This window comes from Schistocerca gregaria, chromosome 7 (assembly GCF_023897955.1).
Source record: "Schistocerca gregaria isolate iqSchGreg1 chromosome 7, iqSchGreg1.2, whole genome shotgun sequence".
Lineage (NCBI taxonomy): Eukaryota > Metazoa > Arthropoda > Insecta > Orthoptera > Acrididae > Schistocerca > Schistocerca gregaria.
The window spans coordinates 314,453,745-314,475,315 of record NC_064926.1 but is presented as its reverse complement, the minus strand read 5'-3'; the positions used below and the strand labels follow the sequence as shown (position 1 = coordinate 314,475,315).

The window sequence follows — 21,571 nt, the reverse complement described above, 5'->3', positions numbered from 1 at the left end:
CGATGAAAATGTTTCTACTCACCCCAAAAATTCAGTAAACATAACACTGTGTTTTCATTTAGCCGAAACACAAGTCAGAAGACTGTATGCATTAAAAGTGAACTATTGCTTAACGAAACGGAATATCAAATTTGTTTTTCATCTATTTACATTAAAATAAGACAATTTAAAATGACAATTACAAATAAAATTCGATGATAGCAAATTCAGCAGCACATCCTGTGTTTATCATAGAGTGAAGAAAACTCCAACTGAAAGTGTCGCCAACTCTGAAATTCATAATTTGTCCGTTAGACTGGCTAACTAACAACTTAGACAAACAAATCTTTGAATGGTATCCTATTTGTCTTTCGATACAATGGCATGAAACATTTTTGGAGGTCGGCTTGTGTTCACCTCATTTTGTGGTAGTGCATCTCTTCGTCCCTTCTTGGGCATTTGCGGTCAACTGCCAGTATCTACACTAATTGTCGATGTACTGTAGATTCTCCTTCGTGCCACTACTGCCTTCCAACTTTATCCACTAGATCATTTATATGTGTGGTAAACCGTAATGACCCCCATGGAGTTCTCTTTAATTTTTTTTAATATCTCGATTTTGTCCGTTAATAACGATAAACTGAGTTCTGCTTACTAGAATATCTAATTCAGTCTCAGATGTTCTACGATACTCGATAAGTTCTTACTCAGCGCTCTAAACGACAGAACGGAACTGAATCTAACGCCTTCCTGAAGTCAAGGAGCGTGGCGTCAACATGGGCGTATCTGTCTCTGGTACTCTGGATGTCATGGACGAATCTAAAGGGTTGAGTTTCACAAGTTCTCTTTCTGTGGAATCTATGTTAATTTTTGTACTGCCTATTTTCTTTTTCCAAAATCGTCGTTATGTGCGAGTATTAAAGACGTTCCACAATCCAGCAACAGATTGACGTAACCTGTGTAGACTCATGGGTATTTTTAGGTATTCGACGATCCTTCTTGATAATTGTAATGACTTGCGTCTTTAGTTGCTCTATTGAAGTACGATAAACTACTGCTCGAAGCGGTGCAAGCTATCTCCTACATTATCTGTAGAAGTTTACAGGTAGCTCATCTGGTCCTGATACCTTCTCACTGTTTAACAGTTTTAGTTGATTTTAGTTTGCGACCGCTTATTCAACATCTGCCATTTCGGCCATCCAGCACTGACTGACTGGAAAACCCGTAATGCGATCTCATGAAATCAGTATTTCGGCCTTGTCTGTCATCTTACGCTTCGGTGTCAGTAGGATCACTGAGAGAGTGAATAGATGAATTTCCAAAGGACTTTTGATAAGACAGGTTGGCAAGGTTTTATTTTCGAATTCATTTATCTCGCATTGCCCTCCTTACGATCAACTTTAGGATCGTTCAAATTTTAACTAGGCTTTGACTTCACTTAAAACTGTGATGAAGCTCTCCTAGCTTTGGTACCAAGTTTCTAACTCAGTTAAATGAACCACGGTGGGTGTTTCTCACTCCTCACGAACTAGCTCGGCACACACTGGTCTATAATGTATTTCACTATTCTTTTGAATTTTATCTAGATGTGCTCCACATCTTCGTTCTCAGAACTGAATATTTGATATTGATTACTTACATACTGTGCAGTTCGCTTCCTGTCACTCTTGCTAATCAGTCACAGCCTAATGAAAGACAATGCCCTCCCTTATGTTAACTTATTGGAAATTTATGGCCTCTACGTTACAAGGAGGGTCTAAGGCGTTGCTCTCACAGGACAATTCCCTAACAATCTGTTGTGTGTGTGTGTGTGTTTTATGAGACAAGATTTAAGAAGTATTTTACTTTCTGTTATCCAATTTCTTTACTCTGTTATAATTTTAACCACAATCATCTCATACCAATTTCATGTCAGGCGCCCAAATACACTGAAGCCCCAAACAGATCGGTATAGGCATGATTATTCAAATACAGAGATATGTAAACAGGCAGAATACGGCGCTGCGGTCACAACGCCTATGTAAGACTACAAGTGTCTGGCGCATTTGTTTCGTCGCTTACTGCTGCTACAATGTCAGGTTGTAAAGATTTAAATGAGTTTGAACGTGGTTTCATAGTCGGCGCATGAGCGATGGGAAACAGCCTCTATGAGGAAGCGACGAAGTGGGGATTTTCCCGTTCGACGTTCACAAGTACACAGTGAACATCAGGAATCCGGTAAATCATCACATCTCCGACACCGCTGCCGCCGGCAAAAGATCCTGCAAGAACAGGAGCAACGATGACTGACGAGAATTGTTCAAACTGACAGAAGTGCAACCGTTCCGTTCCATTCAACGAAACATCATCGATATAGGCTTTCGGAGCCGAAGAACCACTCGTCTAGCCTTGATGACTGCACGATACAAAGCTTTACGTCTCGCAGGGGCGCTCAACACCGACATTGGACTGTTTATAAATAGAAACATGTTGACTGGACGGACGAGTCTCGTTTCCAATTGTACTGACATGTACCGGGATGGAGACAACCTGGTGAATCCATGGACCCTGCATATCAGTAGGGGATTGTTCAAGCTGATTGAGGCTCTGTAATGGTGTGGGGCATGTGCATTTGGAGTGATATGGGACCACTGATACGTCTAGATACAACTTCGACAGGTCTGATAACCTGCATCTATTCGTGATCATTTTGAATTCCCACGGCCTTGGGAAATTCCAGCAGGACAATGCGACACTCCAAAACTGCTAGAGAGTGGCTCCATGAATACTCTTCTGAGTTTAAACACTTCCGTTGACCACTAAACTCCCCAGACATGAACATTATTTGAGCATATCTGAGATGCCTTGCAACATACTGTTCAGAAGAGATCTCCAGCCCCTCTTACTCTTACGAATTTATCGACAGCCCTGCAGGATTCGTGGTGTCAGTTCCCTTCAGCACCACTTCAGACACTGGTCGAGTCCACGACCACGTCGTGGTGTGACACTTCTGCGTGCTCGTGGAGGCCCTACATCATATCAGGCAAGTGTACCAATTCCTTCGGCTCTTCAGTTTCTTTCTGTCTTCATGACATCTAACAGTCTTCTCGAAGTAATTCTAAGACAACTCATTCAGAACAGTCTCGTCCGAATTATTGCCTTTGACACCAATTTTAATCCCATAACATTTGAAAAAATAGTTTCCCCTTAGTACATATACCGCAGGATGATGTTGGGAGTGGTAAGTGGCTGGGGTTTGTGTAGGCCTAGACTCTTAACCAAATGCAAATAAATTTTGTTAAACAATGTGAAAAATACAATAAGTCAGAACTGAAGCATTAAAAAACATGAACGAGAAAAGAGCACTACATTTAGAAAATGACCTTGATACCTAGTAAAACAAAATCATATTCTATAAGCCCTTCTCCCATGGGAGTAATCGACTTCATAAAAGAGGTACAGATCAACATACGGAATCGGAAAACCTTAACACTGCATGAAACATCAATATTTCCGCTCCTCTGAGACCAGACTTTGCAGTAAAGGGAGCAGTAATTATCACATAAAATAACACACGTGTCAACAGTCGACCACTAGGACACCCAACCATGGACCTTGGTCTACAACCAAATCATAAATTACACGCAACTAAGGCCGACACCTTAAGGAAACACCAAAGAGACAACAGAAAGATACGGACACATTCTACATTGAAAGAATAGACAAACGTACATGCTACAGCAAGTACAAAAGGAAAAGCAAAGTACAGGCAAACGTATTCCCCAAACTCAGTTCAATCAGATAAAGCGTTGCCCTACAAATTCCTGGCCTACAAGTAGCCTTGCTATGCTTCACTAAAACACAATTCTATCAGATAAAGCACGATTGCACAAATTCCTGGCCTGAGAACGTCCTCAGTGCATTTCACCAAAATACAATTAAATGATATAAAGCACTGTTCTGCAAATTCCAGGCCTCACAGCATCCCCGCCATGTTTCATCGTATTAAACCCTTGGCTACTTAAGCATGGGAGCACAGGCTCAACAATTTACGTGACAGGATAATGCAAGTCACAGCTACACACTGCCTTCTCCTTGTCGTAATGGGAACACACTTCAGCTAGTCCTCCCTCGCCTCCCTACATGCCGCACTCCTTACGAAGCCAAACAGCCAAACACAGTTCGCAGCTCCAACCCGAACGATGTCTCAAGTTGACAGCAAGTCTCAGCCAGCCGTGGCTGTCCATCAGCCATCTGTCTTACTGCTCTGCCATTCCATGTCAGGTGGACCGTCTGAAGCTCCAACCTGCTGGCTCTTCCAACTTTTCTGGCTGATTCCAGCTACACTCTGCTACACTGTCGCTCCTCCAGCCGTTGGGGACAGCAGTTGCCCATTATATCCACAGAACTGCATTGACAGTGGCAGCTCGCTGGGCCAAGCACGATAATACAAAACTAGCTCGGTCTGCACGCCATGCATGGCCCCATCTCTGCTTCGAAGACTTGTATGCTGCAGACTGCACCCCGAAGGCGCTACCTCCCAGCTCATGTTGGTGAACCCGACTCCCTTCGAGTTGTCATACTCTAATCTGCTCATATAGGACACCAGTTCTGTCCTCAGCGAGGAACCACACTCACCAACTAGCAGAAATTCGTGCCCTCTGTCTCCAGCCTACTGCGTGAACTGCTCTGACACAAACAGCTGGTTCGTTTGGGATTCAAAAGCGCCGTGAAATTTCTAACTCGTGGCACGTACAAGATCATTATCACGAATGCATGATATTCTGCACGTTCTCTCTGAAGGGTTCTTCCACTTCAGCTCCTGAGTCAGGTGGTTCACAACAGCATCCGATCACCATGTTTGACAGATCTTCCACGCTTAATCTCACTAGATATTATCCAGTGCTTTATGGCAATTAATACACCACAGCCATCGGTGTTTAACCTATCCTTGCGACATATAACCCAACCTGAATTTAAGATTTCGGCGTTATTCATTTCAAGTTGCAGCCATCTTTCTGCACCTTATACAAAGTGGACATTATCATTTTTAATAATTAATATTAAATTCTCGAAATGGGCTTGAGACGGTTTGTGTTATTAGATGGCGTCGAAAATGTATACTTTTTTGGGTCATCGGTCTTCTGACTGGTTTGATGCGGCCCGCCATGAATTCCTCTCCTGCGCAAACTTCTTCATCTCAGAGTAGCACTTACAAACTACGTCCTCAATTATTTGCTGGATGTATTCCAATCTCTGTCTTCCTCTACAGTTTTTGCCCTCTAAAGCTCCCTCTAGTAACATCGAAGTCATTCCCTCGTGTCTTAACAAATATCCTGTCATCCTGTCCCTTCTATTTACCAGTGTTTTCCACATATTCCTTTCGTCTCCGATTCTGCGGAGGACCACCTCATTCCTCACCTTATCAGTCCATCTAGTTTTCAACATTCATCTCGATTCTCTTCTGTTCCAGTTTTCCCACAGTCCATGCTTCACTACTATACAATACTGTATTCCAGACATACGTTCTCAGAAATTCCTTCCTCAAATTAACGACATTCTTTGATACTAGTAGACTTCTCTTCACCAGGAATGCCCTTTTTGCCATTGCTAGTTTGCTTTTGATGCCCTCTTTGCTCCATCCGTCATTGGTTATTTTACTGCCTAGCTAGCAGAATTCCTTAACTTCATCTACTTAATGACCATCGATCCTGATAAGTTTCTCGCTGTTCTCATTTCTGCTGCTCCTTATTACTTGCGTCTTTCTCCGATTTACTCTCAATCCGTATTCTGTACTCATTAGATTGTTCATTCCACGCAGATCATGCAATTCTTCTTCAGTTTCACTTAGGTTAGGAATGTCATCACCGAATCGTATCAAAAATGGCTCTGAACACTATGGGACCTGACTTCTGAGGTCATCAGTCCCATAGAACTTAGAACTACGTAAACCAAACTAACCTAAGGACATCACACACATCCATGCTCAAGGCAGGATTCGACCTCCGACCGTAGCGTTCGCGCGGTTCCATACCGAATCGTATCATTGATATCTTTTCACCTTTAATTTTAATTCCACTACTGAACCTTTCTTTTATTTCCATCATTGCTTCTTAGATGTACAGATTGAACTGTAGGGGAGAAAGACTTCATCCCTGTCTTACACCCTTTCTGGTCCGAGCATTTCGTTCTTGGTCGTTCACTCTCATTATCCCCTCTTGGGTCTTGTACACATTGTATATTATCCGTCCCTCCCTGTATCTTACCCGTAGTTTTCTCAGAATTTTGAACATTTTGCAGCATTTTACATTTTTGTTAAATGTGGAATGTAAAAAGTAAAATGGCCCATACTTATCACAAAAATATTAACTGCTTTCAGTGCCGTAAAATGTCGACTATTTGCTGAATGGGTGGTTTATCTGCAGTTGTTATTAACCCTTATAGCTTCAATCCTCTGTAGGATCATCGTGGAATGACATTTACGGTCATGGATTCCTGTCCTCAATTTGCTAGTTGCGACATCCTCTACTAGCCTTCAGAGTTTGCCAGTATCGTTTTGTTACACCCCGTCACAACAGCAATATTAAGTATTTATCAAAACCTTAGAAAATGTTGGAATATTCAAATACGTCTGAAATATATATAACTTCAGGAAGGCGTTGGAAATTTAATGTAATTGTATTTTTCAGTCGTCTTTCCCCGCTCTGAGTTACTGAAGGACTGGAAATTTGAGAACCCGTTTTTGGGTGCAGCAGCATTACGGATATCCCTTCTTCCATAGCTGTTACCTGACAGCAGAAGAAACTAGTAAACTCGTTCGTCTGGAGAAAGCTCTTCCGCTCAGTCTGAGGCATAAGTTGTTGTAAATAAGTTTTATTTTTGGTATATAAGGAGCTGACCGATAGCCAGAAAAGAAGACACGATGTGTCAGAGGTATCTTTGTGCCCAGAAAAATAATGAGGAGACATGAAAACCAATACAAATAGGGAAGAAACCATTAACACAACGTGACAACTTTAGTGATTTGTGAATTCCTTTTTTCAAAATCTGTAGCACCTGTGGAAGTAGCTTTGTGACAAACGCGTGGGAAAGACGGCGTTTTCTATATTTCGTCACGTCTTCTAAATAAGTAGCTTAAAAATGCATAAAAAGACAGTCAGCACTTACGATGCTGTCGGTATCGATATTTTTGTTCCAATGTTAATATAGATACAGTTTGATGTATTCGTATCTATACCAAATATCAAACCGAATCTGTTATTCTAACATCCATATTCATACCACTGTTAAAATAAATTACAGATTTGTGACACTGTGCTGTTGTCTTAGAGACAGAAGAGTTCACATATCTAAGGTCCCTTTGTTTTCGACTATCACCAGAAGAAATAGTTTGCTAACATGTGACTCTTTGAACAGACACTCAAGAGCTAAATCATTATGACCACTACCCAGGGAGAACTTTAAGCGACCATGTGGCGTTCCATACAGCAAAGCATACAAGCGTAGCAGAGACGACTGGGAAATCTTTCCAGCGATAATACAGGCCCAAAACGGGGAAATCGACTGGTATAATCGACTCTGACAGAGGACATATAGCAATAGTTCGGCGCCTGGGAGCAACATTCTCGGAAACGGTGAAGCTGATCGGCTACAGACATATATCATCTGGACGGTGAAACCACCAGTAGGAGACAAGGTTTCGGACGCCTACTCTTCACCAAAGAACGTAGAGATCGAAAATCGAAAGCTGTCTGCTCTGTAAAACAGGATAAGAACGATATGTGATAGATGTGATAGCAGAATACAATGCTTTAGCAGGAATAAGTGTTTCTCAAACCGTTTAGCGCACACTGCAGTAAGCGCCTCTTACGTGTTTCCTTGTTGATCCAAAGTCATCGTTCATTATGATTGCAGCGGGCACTGGATCATCTAGATTAGACCACGGATCAAGGGAAATATGTCGCCTTGTAGGCTGAATCACGTTCCTTGTTACACCAGGTCAATGGCCATTAGCTGATCTCGTCATCCAGGGCAACAGCTGCTCGAGAGAAACACCACGCCAAGGACGCAGGCAGTGAAACCAGCACAACGTTACGGGAAGGTATTAACCTGGCTTCCGTGAAACCTGTGGTAACAATCAAACATAACATGCAAAGCGCCTGTATCCCTTCATGCCTTAGGTCTTCTCCAATAGCGATTGTACCTTCCAGTAATTTACGGGAATTACGTGACTGTGCGGGAATTACGTGACATCTGGTGCCACATACTTAGGACAAAGGACTTGGCGAAGCCATGCCACATGTAGTCGTAGCTGTCTTGCATTCGAAAGATATACCAGCACGTTGCCTAATGCTCCCTCTGTAACGCAACAACTTTTGGTCCTTTCAACTTATGCATTCTCCATCTACGTAATTTCTTACCTTTTTGCAGTTTCTTCAGTTTTAGTCTACAGTTGGTAATCCACAAATAGTGGTCAGAATCCACGTCTGCCCCTGGGTATATAGCCTAAAATACAAAATCAGCACCCAGAATCTCTGTCTTACCATTATATAATCAATCTGAAACCTTCCGTTGTCTCTACGTCTCTTCCACGTATGCAGCCTTCTTTTATAATTCTTAGACCAAGCGTTAGCCATAATTAACTTATGCGAAATTCTACCTGCGAGCTTCCACTTTCATTCCTATTCCCCATTCCATATTCACCTACTATTTTTCCATCTCTTCCTTTTCTTACTATCTAATTCCAAGCAACCAATCACAAATACACTACTGGCCCTTAAAATTGCTACATCAAGAAGATGACGTGCTACAGACGCGAAATTTAACTGACAGGAAGAAGATGCTGTGATATGCAAATAATTAGCTTTTCAGAGCATTCACACAAGGTTGGCGCCGGTGGCGACACCCACAGCGTGCTGACATGAGAAAAGTTTCCAACCGATTTCTCATACACAAACAGCAATTGACCGGCGTTGCCTGGTGCAACGATGTTGTCATGCCTCGTGTAAGGAGGAGAAATGCGTACCATCACGTTTCCGACTTGGATAAAGGTCGGATTGTAGCCTACCGCGATTGCGGTTTATCATATCGCGACATTACTGCTCACGGCAGTCGAGAACCAAAGACTGTTAGCAGAATATGAAATCGGTGGGTTCAGGAGGGCAATAGGGAACGCCGTGCTGGATCCCAACGGCCTCGTATCACTACTAGCATTCGAGATGACAGGCAACTTATTCGCATGGCTGTAACGGATCGTGCAGCCACGTCTCGATCCCTGAGTCGACAGATGGGGACTTTTGCAAGACAACAACCATCTGCACCAACAGTTCGACGACGTTCGCAGCAGCATGGACTATCAGCTCGGAGACCATGGCTGCGGTTACCCTTGACGCTGCATAACAGACAGGAGCGCCTGCGATGGTGTACTCAACGACAGACCTGGGTGCACGAATGGCAAAACGTTATTTTTTCGGATGAATCCAGGTTCTGTTTACAGTATCATGATGGTCGCATCCGTGTTTGGCGACATGGCGGTGAACGCACATTGGAAGCATGTATTCGTCATCGCTATACTGGCGTATCACCCGGCGTGATGGTATGGGGTGCCATTGGTTACACCTGCCAGTCACCTCTTCTTCGCACTGACGACACTTTGAACATGGAAGTTACATTTCAGATGTGTTACGACCCGTGGCTATACCCTTGATTCGATCCCTGCGAAACCCTACTTTTCAGCAGGATAACACACGGCCGCACGTTGCAGATCCTGTACGGGCCTTTCTGGATACCGAAAATGTTCGACTGCTGCTCTGGCCAACACATTCTCCAGATCTCTCACCAATCGAAAACGTCTGGTCAATGGTGGCGGAGCTACTGGCTCGTCACAATGCGCCAGCCAGTACTCTTGATGAACTGTGGTATCTTGTTGAAGGTGCATGGGCAGCTGTATCTGTACACACCATCCAAGCTCTGTTTGACTCAATGCGCAGGCGTATCAAGGCCGTTATTACGGCCAGAGGTGGTTGTTCCGGGTACCGATTTCTCAGGATCTATGCATCCACATGCCATGAAAATGTAATCACATGTCAGTTCTAGTATAATATTTGTCCCCGTGAATACCCGTTTCTAATTGGTGTATCAAATTTTAATGGCCAGTAGTGTAAAATTTCGACTCCCTTAACTATCTGAAGAATTTTTTTTCTCATCTTACATTTTTTCAATCTCTTCGTCATCTGCGGAGCTAGTGTGCTTATACATTGATAAACCAAAACGTTATGACCAACACGTTGGATGCGCCTGGTGGCGTTGTGGGCACGTGACGGGGTAATAAAAACATACAAGCAGAGCAGATACGGACGGTGGATCATCCTAAAGAAGAAATGGGCTGCAAATGGAGAAATCCATTGAGATAAGATACTCTGAAAAATGGCAGATTATTATCACGCAGATCCTGTGAGCGAGTATCTCGAAAACGGCTTATCTGGGCGAATTCTCACGTGCTACTGTCGTGAACATCTACGGAGAGAGAAAGGTCAGTGAAGCTACCACTACGCGTTAAATGGTTGAACGTCCACGACTCTTCACAGAACGTGAGGTTTGAGGCTTGTCTGCTCTGTCTTGTCTGCTCTGTAAAGTAGTATAGATGGTGATCTGTGGACTCTCTGCCGTAAGAGCAAAATGCTTCTACTCGCACAAGTGTTTAAGAGCAGATCGTTCATCGTACTTTGGCGAACAAGGAGCTCCACAGCAGACCGCCCGTACGTGTTCAAATGTTGACCGAACGACCTCATTAGTTATTATTGCCGTGGGCTCGGGACCATCGAGATTCGATCGTCGTTCAATGGAAACGTGTCGGCTACTCTGGTGAATCGCATTTTTGCTACACCAGGTCGATGGCCGTGTCCACAGACGCCATCATCGAGGGGAACGGCGACTCGAAACGTGCAGCGAACCACGGACGCATTATTATGCTAAGGGAGATATTCTCCTGCGCTTGCATGGAACACGCTGTCAGCTGTGAACCAATCGCATCCCCTCATGTTTGATGTCTATACCAACGGCGTTGTCATCTTTCAGTAGTAATAAGGTGCGTTTAAACTTGCGCTTCTTGGGGCTAGTCCCAGTGCGGCTGTAGTTTGGCTCACACGGAAGTACAGGCGCCCAGGAGGAACAAAGTTGTGAATGGAATCAATTGTTCACACATGTTGAGAAAGAGGCACGCACCCACACGTGTGCCGCTACTTGCATGTGCTACAAGCCCAGTCGCACAGTTGTAAACGCACCTTAATTGTCCGTATGTCGGAGTCAGAACTGTGCTACAGTTGACGTTTCGGTGACCAGATTTGCCTGATGTAAGGCCTGCAGAATCCATCTGGGTTGCCATAGGGCGCAGTCACCGGGTGCGTAAACAGCAGCCAATTATTTACGTGAGTTAGATGACCTGAACGTAGACATATAATGCCATAAACCTCCACAAACCTACCAACAAACTGTTGGAGCCCTAATATGTCGAATCACTGATGTACTTCGTTGTTCCAAAGACGGACAAGCAAGCTATTAATCAGGTGGTCATAATGTTTTGGCTCATCAGCGCAAACTTGAACTACTGTGGTCGGTTTGGGCTCCGTGTCTGTTTGGCTAATATAATGCGTTCACTACGCTATTCACAGTGGCTTTCTAGCATGCCTATTTTCTTATTCATTATTAAACCTTCTCCTGTATTATTCCTATTTTATTTTGTATTTATAACCATGTATTTACCTGAAACTACCTGGCAGATTAAAACTGTGTGCCGGACCGAGACTCGAACTTGGGACCTTTGCCTTTCGTGGGCAAGTGCTCTACCAACTGAGCTACCCAAGCACGACTCACGCCCCGTCCTCACAGCTTTACTTCTGCCAGTACCTCGTCTCCTACCTTCTGGCAAACAGTTTTAATCTGCCAGGAAGTTTCATATCAGCGCACACTCCCCTGCAGAGTGAAAATCTCATTCGGGATGTATTTACCTGACCAGAAGTCCTGTTCTTGCTGTTACAGAGCTTCACTATTTGCCACTACATATAACTTCACCTTATCCATTTACCTTTTCAAATTTTCTAACATACCTGTCCGTTTAACTCCATTCTCTGTGCTACCGTAAGAAGCCAATCTGACTCGATTATAGAGGCATTCTGCAGCTGTCGAAATTACGATGCCTATGCAACCGTTGATGATTGCGTTACACTTCTGCCAGAAGTATCCTATCCAAATCTAAGGTGTTGTCTGGTACAATTACTGTGGATCAGTGAGTGGGGCGGGTGATGGAGTCTTGACACCCGTTCATTCCGCTACTGCTACGGCTGTCACGGCAGTGACCAGTGACGTAGTCTTGCCGTGTTACCCACGTCAGCCTGAACTGTGTTGCAGTGTTGGAGTCGTGGGGTCAGCTGCCCGTCTCTGGTTTGCTGGAGGGCAACACGGCGCTGCTGGGGAACTTCGACGAGTGCCTGGACGCCGGCGGCAAGTACTGTCTGGCCAGCGTGCGTCTGCAACACGTGTCAGTCCAGCAGGTAAGCCAGCCTCGACCCACAGGCTACACTACGATAACACCACGATTACAGTCACAACCATGCTTCAGTTTCGCGGAAGGGAATTAGAAGCAGTAATACTTTCTGCCGACATATCAAGTCACAATAACGGAGGTTAAAATTTCTTCGGAGTTTAGATCATATCACGTCATCATGTTGACACTCCTGCTGGATCAGCGATCTATTGGTCATCGGGTGGGTAGCTGGGCATAGTGATTTGTTTTTCTCTTTTGTTTACTTACAAGTACCATAGGGCATCTGAACGATTCTTTTATCGAAATGATGTGGAATGACTCAGTTTACAAGATATACTTTAATGGTCAGTGTTAACATTGATAAGCACAATACTTTTAGTGCTTCTCACGCTATTAGACTGAATTTTATTATTAATTAATTAATTAATTTATTTTTTACTGACTACCAGTTTTTCAGTAGAAATTCGTCTGAGATTTCCAGGAGAAACGATCTTAAATTAGATTTAAAACTTGCTTCGCTTCATGTCAGACATTTCATATTATGGGGCAGATGATGAAAAAGTTTTGTTGCTGCATATGGAAATACTTTCTGAGCTGCTGACAGCTTTAACAATGTGTAATAAAGGTCATTTTTCCCTCTAGTGTTGTAGGTATGGACAACACTATTGTTCTCGAATTGTGATAGATTATTTATGAGTAGTTTCGTATTCAATATATGTATTTTGAAGGCGAAGATAAAATGCCTAGCTTCTTGAAGAGCCACCTACATAACGTCCGTGTGTGAACACCACATATTATTCTTCCTAATCGCTTTTGTGTAATCAGTACTTTCTTTGTAAGTAATGAGTTATCCCAGAAAATTATTCCGTAAGACATTATTGAGCGAAACATGCAAAATATGTCAAGAGGTTGATACGTCTGTTTCCAAGATTAGTGATTATACGAAGGGAAAAAGTGGCTGAACTCATCTGTTTGAAAAGTACAGTAATACACTTCTTCAAATTCAAGTTTTACATGAATATGTATACACTATTTACTGACTCCTTCTTATATGCTACATCATTCCATGTGCTTTTTTTTTAATTTGGGGAGAATAAATTTTCAGGCAACCAATTAACAATTCTCTGGAAAATATCGTTTGCCAATTCTTCTGTTGCTATTGCTTTCTCTCTAATGGGCAGCATCGGAGGAGTGGCTGGGTGAGTTGTATAAATACCAAAGTCATCGTAATCATTCGCAAAGCTACGGATGTCTTCAAGCATAGCGCGACGTGACAGATGCAGGAATTCTGATTATTAAAGTAACACGACAGCCTCAGAATTGTCGCAGTAAAGAATAATAATGATGAAGCAATGCTCGAGATAACAACAAACAACAAAGATGCTTTCCAATGGACACTCCAGTCCATGGGAAGAAAAATTAAGAATAATTTAAACTGTAGCAAAAGCTGCTTAATTTTAAATTGTAATTGTGTATAAGTACTATAACCTATAAGAACAACTGCCCTGGCACTCTGCTACTCCGCTGCCGACTATGACGCTCTAGTGTGGTACAATCCTGCACGTGCAAAAAAAAAAAAAAAAAAAAAAAAAAAAAGGATGGACACCGCCCTGTCTGAGGCCAACGCCAATACAGAAGCTGTCTAGACTTGCAGGCATATCCCCACCCGATATTAGACGCGAGATAGCTGCTAGCAGCGAGAGGCAAAAGGCCTGCAATTACCCGGCCAACCCTTTGCACGAACATTAGCCACCCCCACCTCGACTGAAGTCCAGGAAGAACTTTCTACAGTCTTCTGTTCCAATAGACAGAGATCAAAGTATAGCCAGGGTTGAACTGTGGAAAAAGAGACATCCTGTCCATCCATAGCGAGACGTAATTGAAGAAATTCCGTCACCTGGTCACCAAGAACGATGGTGCACGTAGAAGTCCTTGAACATAGTGCACTCCGGCGTTGCAAGAGTGAAGGACAACTTGAAGAAATGCGGCATCGCACAATGCGGAGACACACTGTGAGTGTGTGGAGATGAACAAACTACAAGCCATCTCCTGAAGTGTCGTCTCTGCCTATACTCTTGTACAGGACTGGATCTGGCATTGGCTTGTAGAACGTAGTCAGTGTAGCCAAATGCTGGACACAACTAGTGTAAATGTGTTTATTGTTTAAAAATGGAATTCTCACTCCTGTGCGTATTATGTAAATATTGATGTCTTACTATTGTGTGTATTATCTAAACATTGATTTCTTACTCTTTTTTCCCTGTGTGTTCATTTTATGACGTTTATATGCCTTTGAATTACTCATGTATACAAATATCTATACTTTTAAATCAGCACAGTCTGTGTCCTGGTACTTCTGATACAAATAAATAAATAACTATAAACATTTTTGCGCCGCGATTTGGACGTTAAATTATACACTCCGTTGTGATGGAGGAAAGAGGGAGTGACTGTATATGATTCACCATGAGAGGTTAAATAAGTTCATATTTTACATGTACGCTAAAAAATTATGCATGGCAATAGTCTTCAGTGTTGTTTACGGTACAACAAGAGGCATACAATATGCCATTAAAGCAATGTAGTATTAGATATTAAATGTCTATCGTCATCTCATCTTTGAGCGAAAACCACTGCCTAGTTTGATGTTAAAACACCGCGAGACGGAATGCTGCCTGGTAACCAACTGGAAACATGACAGGGTAAGGAAAGTATATAAGAGGAGCAGAGATCAATGGAAAATTATTCTAGAGATGGACTGGTTAAATCCACTGATAAACGGCAGATTGTTGGGGTCAGGTGCCTGAGAACGAGCATCTGGAAAACGACGGGGTCGGTCATCATTCCTCATCAAAGAATGTGGAGTTACATCTACATCTACATCTACATGGTTACTCTGCAATTCAAACTTCAAGTGCCTGGCAGAGGTTTCATCGAACCATTTTCATACTACTTCTCTACCATTCCACTCTCGAATGGCGCGTGGGAAAAAGGAATACCTAAATCTTTCCGTTCGAGCTCTGATTTCTGTTATTTTATTACGATGATCATTTCTCCCTACGTAGCTTGGTGTCAACAAAATATTTTCGCATCCGGAAGGGAAAGTTGGTGATTAAAATTTCGTAAATAGATCTCGCAGCAAAGAAAACCGCCGTTGTTTCAGTGACTGCCACCCCTGCTCGCGTATCGTTTCAGTGACTCTCCCACCCCTATTGCGCGATAACAAGAAACGAGCAGCCCCTCTTCGCAATTTTTCGATATCCTCCGTCAGTTCCGCCTGGTAAGGATCCCACACCGTGCAGCAAACTTCCAGCAGAGGACGGACAAGTGTAATGTAGGCTGTCTCTTTAGTGTTTTTTTTCGCATGTTCTAAGTGTTCTGCCAACAAAGCGCAGTCTTTGTTTCGCCCTCTCCACAATATTATCTGTGAAGTCCTTCCAATTTAAGTTGCTCGTAATTGTAAATCCTAGGTATTTAGTCGAATTGACAGCCCTTAGATTTGTGCGATTTATCGTATACCCAAAATGTATCGGATTTCTTTTGGTATACTTGTGGATGACCTCGCACTTTTCTTTGTTTAGTGCCAATTGCCACTTTTCGCACCATACAGAAATTCTCTCAAGATCACTTTGTAATTGGAATTGACCGTCTAATGATTTTACTAGACGGTAAATTACAACTTCATCTGCAAACCATCTAAGGGTGCTGCTCAGATTATCGCCTAGAACATTTATGTAAATCAGGAACAGCAGAGGGTCTATGACACTACCTTGCGGAGCGCCAGATTTCACTTCTGTTCTACTCGGTGATTTACCGTCTATCACTACGACTTGTGACCACTTTGAGAGGAAATCACGAATCCAGTCACGCAACTGAGACGATACTCTAAATGCACGCAATTTGATTAACAGTCGCTTGTGAGGAACGGATCAAAAGCCTTCTGGAAATCTAGGAATATGGAATCGATCTGAGATCCCTTCTCGACACCACTCATTGGTTGATATGGTTTTGAGCCTCGCTACAATGACCTTGTAATCTCTAATCCCTGTATCCGTCATGACGCTCTCTATTAGATCAGGATTATTTGTAGCTAAGAGGTCGAATGAATCAGGTTTCTTGTTATACCAAGTCGATGAGAGAGTCAGAATAGGTCGCCGTCCAGGTGAACAGCTGTTCCAAACATGACCCACGCCACGGATGCTAGCAGCTGGTGGCCGTGTTATGCTGCGGAGGAAATTCTCCTTGGTAATCGGAGGGACCGTGATACCTGTGGACTACCAAATTCGCCTCATCTGAAACCGATGGGTCACCTCTGGGACGGTGTCAGGTCAAAGTCCCGCGCTGATAAAGCAGTGATCAGTAATTTAATTGCGTGGCCTATGCGTAGACGCCTGGTGCTATTTATCCCTGACTCATAAACTGTGACGGAGGGAGACTGGAGCGTGACGACCGTTGGTTGGTCGTCTATCAGGAGCCGTATATTTGGTCCTTTCACTGTTTCTGGGCCTGGGCAGTTGGTCGATTGGCATGGAGCAGCGAGGAAATCTCCATAGCGCGTAGTTTGGCCGGGCCCGCTGGCGGCCTCTATGCTGGTGCTGTTCCCATTTCTGCGAAGTTCGTGGCTCACCGATCCTGGACATGAAAGTTGAGTTTTGACTTTATGTACCAGCAAGTCAAGACGGTTCACATTGTGTCGTTTGGAGATCGTTGTCGGCTGTTGGGATATTCCTGAAAGCAACAATGTGTGTTTTCAAGGTGGCAAATTTTAGCCACCCTCCAGTGGAGTTTAACTGTACTTGGTTATTTGAACTGAAGTGCACCAGCGGAATCTTCTGCCTTGTGGCCGTAAACATTCCGATTACCTGTCCTGGCGGCTGACATAAATTCAGGCAGTGTATTTTCCTCATTGTGTTGTCGCTGTCCAGCACAGTGTGTAGTTGACAGCTCCACGTGTAATTGGTTGTGGGCGTCAATACCTTCTACGTTGTTTCATTGGACTCCGTGTTGTGTGCTGGTTGGGTGGAGCAGAGGTTAGCTTGTCGGTGGGTCCGTTGACAGTCTGTCGGTTGGGTTGTTGTCGGATCTACAATGCTTGGGCCGACTGGCTGTCTCACCTAAGGGAGCGTTAGTGTTTGAATCCCAGACCGACACTCGGAACTTTTGAGCGCCCTTGGGTGTACTGCATTTTCTTGTTTGCTCTTGTTTGTGCTTGTATGGATTCTAGCCGATTTTTAGATTAAGGTTTGGGCCTTCAGCGTAATTTAAGAACTTTTTTACGTAAAGCCTTTGGCAGTTTTAAAACTAATTGAGTCTTAAGGGTTGTGCCTTCAGTCGATTTTGAATTTAACATATTTTGCTCTTAAAGTGTCAGATTCTTTGGCCCTTCAGCCTAATTAAAGAACTGTTTTAAGATAAGACTTTGGCTTTTAAACTTCTGATTTTGGTTGAGCTTTAAGTTATTGGCTTTCAGCCGTTTTTAAATTAAAGTGGTCTATCTAATCAAGTCCCAAAACTAAAGCTGTGTTCTTTTTTTTAAAAAAAAAAATTCTTCGCTCTTGTAATGTTTGATCAGATAAAAGGTTGTATGTTCGAGTGTAACTGACAGCCGCTTATTTTGGCCCCTTTCCACAACTAAACTACCGGTCCTGCCCTGCGGGTTTAGCAAGGCGTCTCAAGTATACCATATTCCTCGGCGACGTCTAGTCGAATCGCGGAACAGCTGTAGAGGACCTGCTCACCGCACACTAAACCTAATCCTTTACAGCTAACGTAAATTTCGGGGCGAGAGTTATTTTTTCATACTACCAACCCCTAAACTACAGTTACGGTGCTTCTTAGCAAAATTACGAAGTCCGTTCAATAAGTAACGGAACACATTTTTAGTGAACTTAGTTTGTTTTATTCAGTACCCAACACACCTTGTTATTCTCCACTCTTTTGAAAACAAAACCATATTTTTCAACACAGTCTCCGTTCGATGCCACCGCCTAATGCCACCCTGCTGAGAGGGGACAGTACGGCCGCACGGTGCAACTCTTACTAGCCGACGTCGGAGCCAAAGTCTTGCTACATCAATAACCTTTCAATCATCCTCGTAGCTTTCCGCGAAGTGCATCCTTCATAGTGCCAAATCTATGGAAGTCGGAAGATGCGCGATCCCTGCTGTAGGTTGGATGAGGGAAAACGGTCCAATGAAGATTTTTGAGCTCCTCTCGGATGCACAAACTTCTGCGAGACCTTGCTTCATCATGGGGAAGTTAAAGTTCATTTGCAGTCTTATGGCAACGAACACGCTCAAGTCGTTTCTTAAATATCCCGCGGGTAACACAAACCTTCGAGTAATCCAAGTGCAGGATGAGTGTGTCAGCAGCACTAATAACAGAGACGTCCACTCATGCAGCGAAGTGTTTGATTGTGATCCGTCGATCATGTCGAATGAGACTGTCCGCACGCTTCAACACTGCAGGAGTCACAGCTGTGTGCTGCCGGCTGGCAAGCTTGAGATCAGACAGGATTACACGACATTTTTGCGATGATGGCAGTCGCCTAGCCCATCGACCCACGGGGTTTTTCTTCACTGACACGTCTCGGACGTTCTGCAGGCACCTACGAATTCACACAAACGACGGAGCTGATCCCTCAGGTACACAAAACAGATCAGAACATTGTTGCAGAAACAACAAAAAAAGAATGACAAATATAAAGGAACGCAATGTCCTCAAGACTGGAGATCTTTTACAGAAGCTTGAAATCTAGCATGGACTTCAGTGCGACTTATAACAGTTTCCACAAAGAAACTGTCTCGAATCCTGCCCAGAATATCCGAAGAGATTTTGGTCGTATGTTAAGTATGCCATCGACAAGACGCAATCAATTCCTTCTCTGCACGACTGCAATGGAAACACTATCGCTAACAGTGCTGTTAAAGCAGAGTTACTAAACACAGCCATCCTAAATTCCTTCACCAACGAAGACGAACTACGAGGGCTGTCCAGAAAGTAAGTTACGATTGATCGCGAAATGAAAATCACAGTGAAAATCAGATTGTTTCATTTGTAACATTTAGCTACACCTTTCAACTACTTCTCTACATAGTCGCCGTTCTGACTCAGACATTCGTCGTAGCGTTGTACCAACTTTCCAATATCCTCATCATAGAAGGCTGCCGCCAGTGCTTTCCGCCAATTCTCTACCTGGCCTACAGCTCGTTGTCTGTGCCAAAATGATGTCGTCATAGCCTGCGGTTCGTTTGAGCAGAGATGAAACTCAGTGGGAGACAATTACGGGCTGTAGTGTGGGTAACCAAACATTTCCAATTGAAACGATGCAGGAACATCTTCATTGTCCCTGCAGAATGAGGCTGAGAATTGTCTTGAAGAAGAAACCGCACGACAGTTATGTAATGTTGGTTGCATACCTTCAGGGGAAAATTCTCACCAGGCCCTCGTACTTGGCGGAGGACACTATTTTCTATAACATCTTTACGCGGTCACTAAGAGCTCAGGAATGAAAAGAGCGACATAATTCTACCTAGAGTCATACTAGAGACTCTGCCCAACACATCTTTGCAAAGCTTTATCGGATTTTCATAGTCGTTTCCATTTCGCGACCGATCGTAACTTACTTTCTGGACAGCCCTCGTTCATATTCCAGACTTCGTATCAAGAACAGCTGCCAACATGAGTACTTTAGAAGTAGGTATCCTCGGTGAAGTGAAGCAACTTAAATCATTCAACATGGCATATGGTCAACATGGATGTTGAGGAAATCGTTCTTGAAAACCACAAGTAGCTCTTTATTCACGCGATGTGTTGAGTGCTATCCGCAAGGGATTTTGACTGATACCGTATTTCTAACTAAAAGGCTTTTTATATACCATGTGTATCCAATAAAATTTTATCTTTTCCGAGGAGAAGGGGGAGGGGAGACTACACGACATCTTAAAGCCAAGAACTACGGTACTACATTGTATAATTCGGTTGTATCATTCTGGTAACTACCATTATCTGTTACTGTGACATGTTTAAAGCTATGGTGATTAACAATGTTAAAACATTAACAACCAAATATGAGGGAAACAAAATAAAACTTCGATGTTGACCTTTATTTTCGTAGACTGGATTCTCAATTTACGTAATCAACAACAGGTCTGTAACTAAAAACACTTAATGTACAGTGTAGGGACTTTAGACGTACAATATGTACCTACAAGAGTAAATTTTACCATGATATCAAATTCGTGTAATTTAGTACATGAATTATTCACTGCAGTTTCAGTCGAGGCACAGACATACAACGATAATGTGATAAACACAGAAGTAATTTTTAAGTAAAATGAGTTAAAAGCTGCCATCAGATTACACGCTGGTATTACGTACGAAACAGTTGACAAACGTTGCTAAAAGATAAGGTAACTGGACAAGGTAGACACACTCCACTTACACCTGACAGTAAAGAAGTTCAGGGGCCAACCGAGATTCAACGTCAAATGACGCGATGAGGCAGAAACGGTAAAAACTTAACTGTCACGCAGGAGAGAAAATATAGGTGGAAGGAAGGCAAGAACGGTTGGCTGATGAACTTCACCTACGTAAATACAAGCTTGCCTTTGAAGCATAAACCACAAAAATACACGCAGCAAGATTTCCCTGGTAAGTTGCATAAGTTTGCGATCTCCTAATAAGTAGAGAGAGAGACTTGGTGATTTAGTGCACAAAGTACCCGACAAAAAATACTTTAAACGTCCTGAATAATGACGCATTAAACACTAAAGCCATTTACAAAACACCAATGAAACGCCCTCTAAACCCGCTGGGCAGAACGAGTAATAGTATTGTGGAAAGGGCCAAGGGTTGAAGTCAGTTTCTGCTTCTACTTGTCATTTATTGTAATTTAGCAACTCTTTCACTGCTAAAGGCCTCCAACAAGCAATCTTAACAAGATAAAAATACAATTAATGTTGTTGTTGTTGTTGTGGTCTTCAGTCCTGAGACTGGTTTGATGCAGCTCTCCATGCTAATCTATCCTGTGCAAGTTCCTTCATCTCCCAGTACCTACTGCAACCTACATCCT

The 21,571-nt window shown here is 43.1% G+C and overlaps 1 protein-coding gene across 1 annotated transcript in view; it reads left to right on the top strand.

Annotated features, from left to right (window-relative positions):
- The window catches only part of LOC126281421 (nose resistant to fluoxetine protein 6-like), a 262,936-nt gene that overhangs the window by 26,850 nt on the left and 214,515 nt on the right, over nt 1-21,571 (top strand). Inside the window, exon 3 of the mRNA XM_049980364.1 lies at nt 12,364-12,506. Coding sequence (XP_049836321.1) covers nt 12,364-12,506 — 143 coding nt within the window. The remainder of the gene's footprint in view (nt 1-12,363; nt 12,507-21,571) is intronic.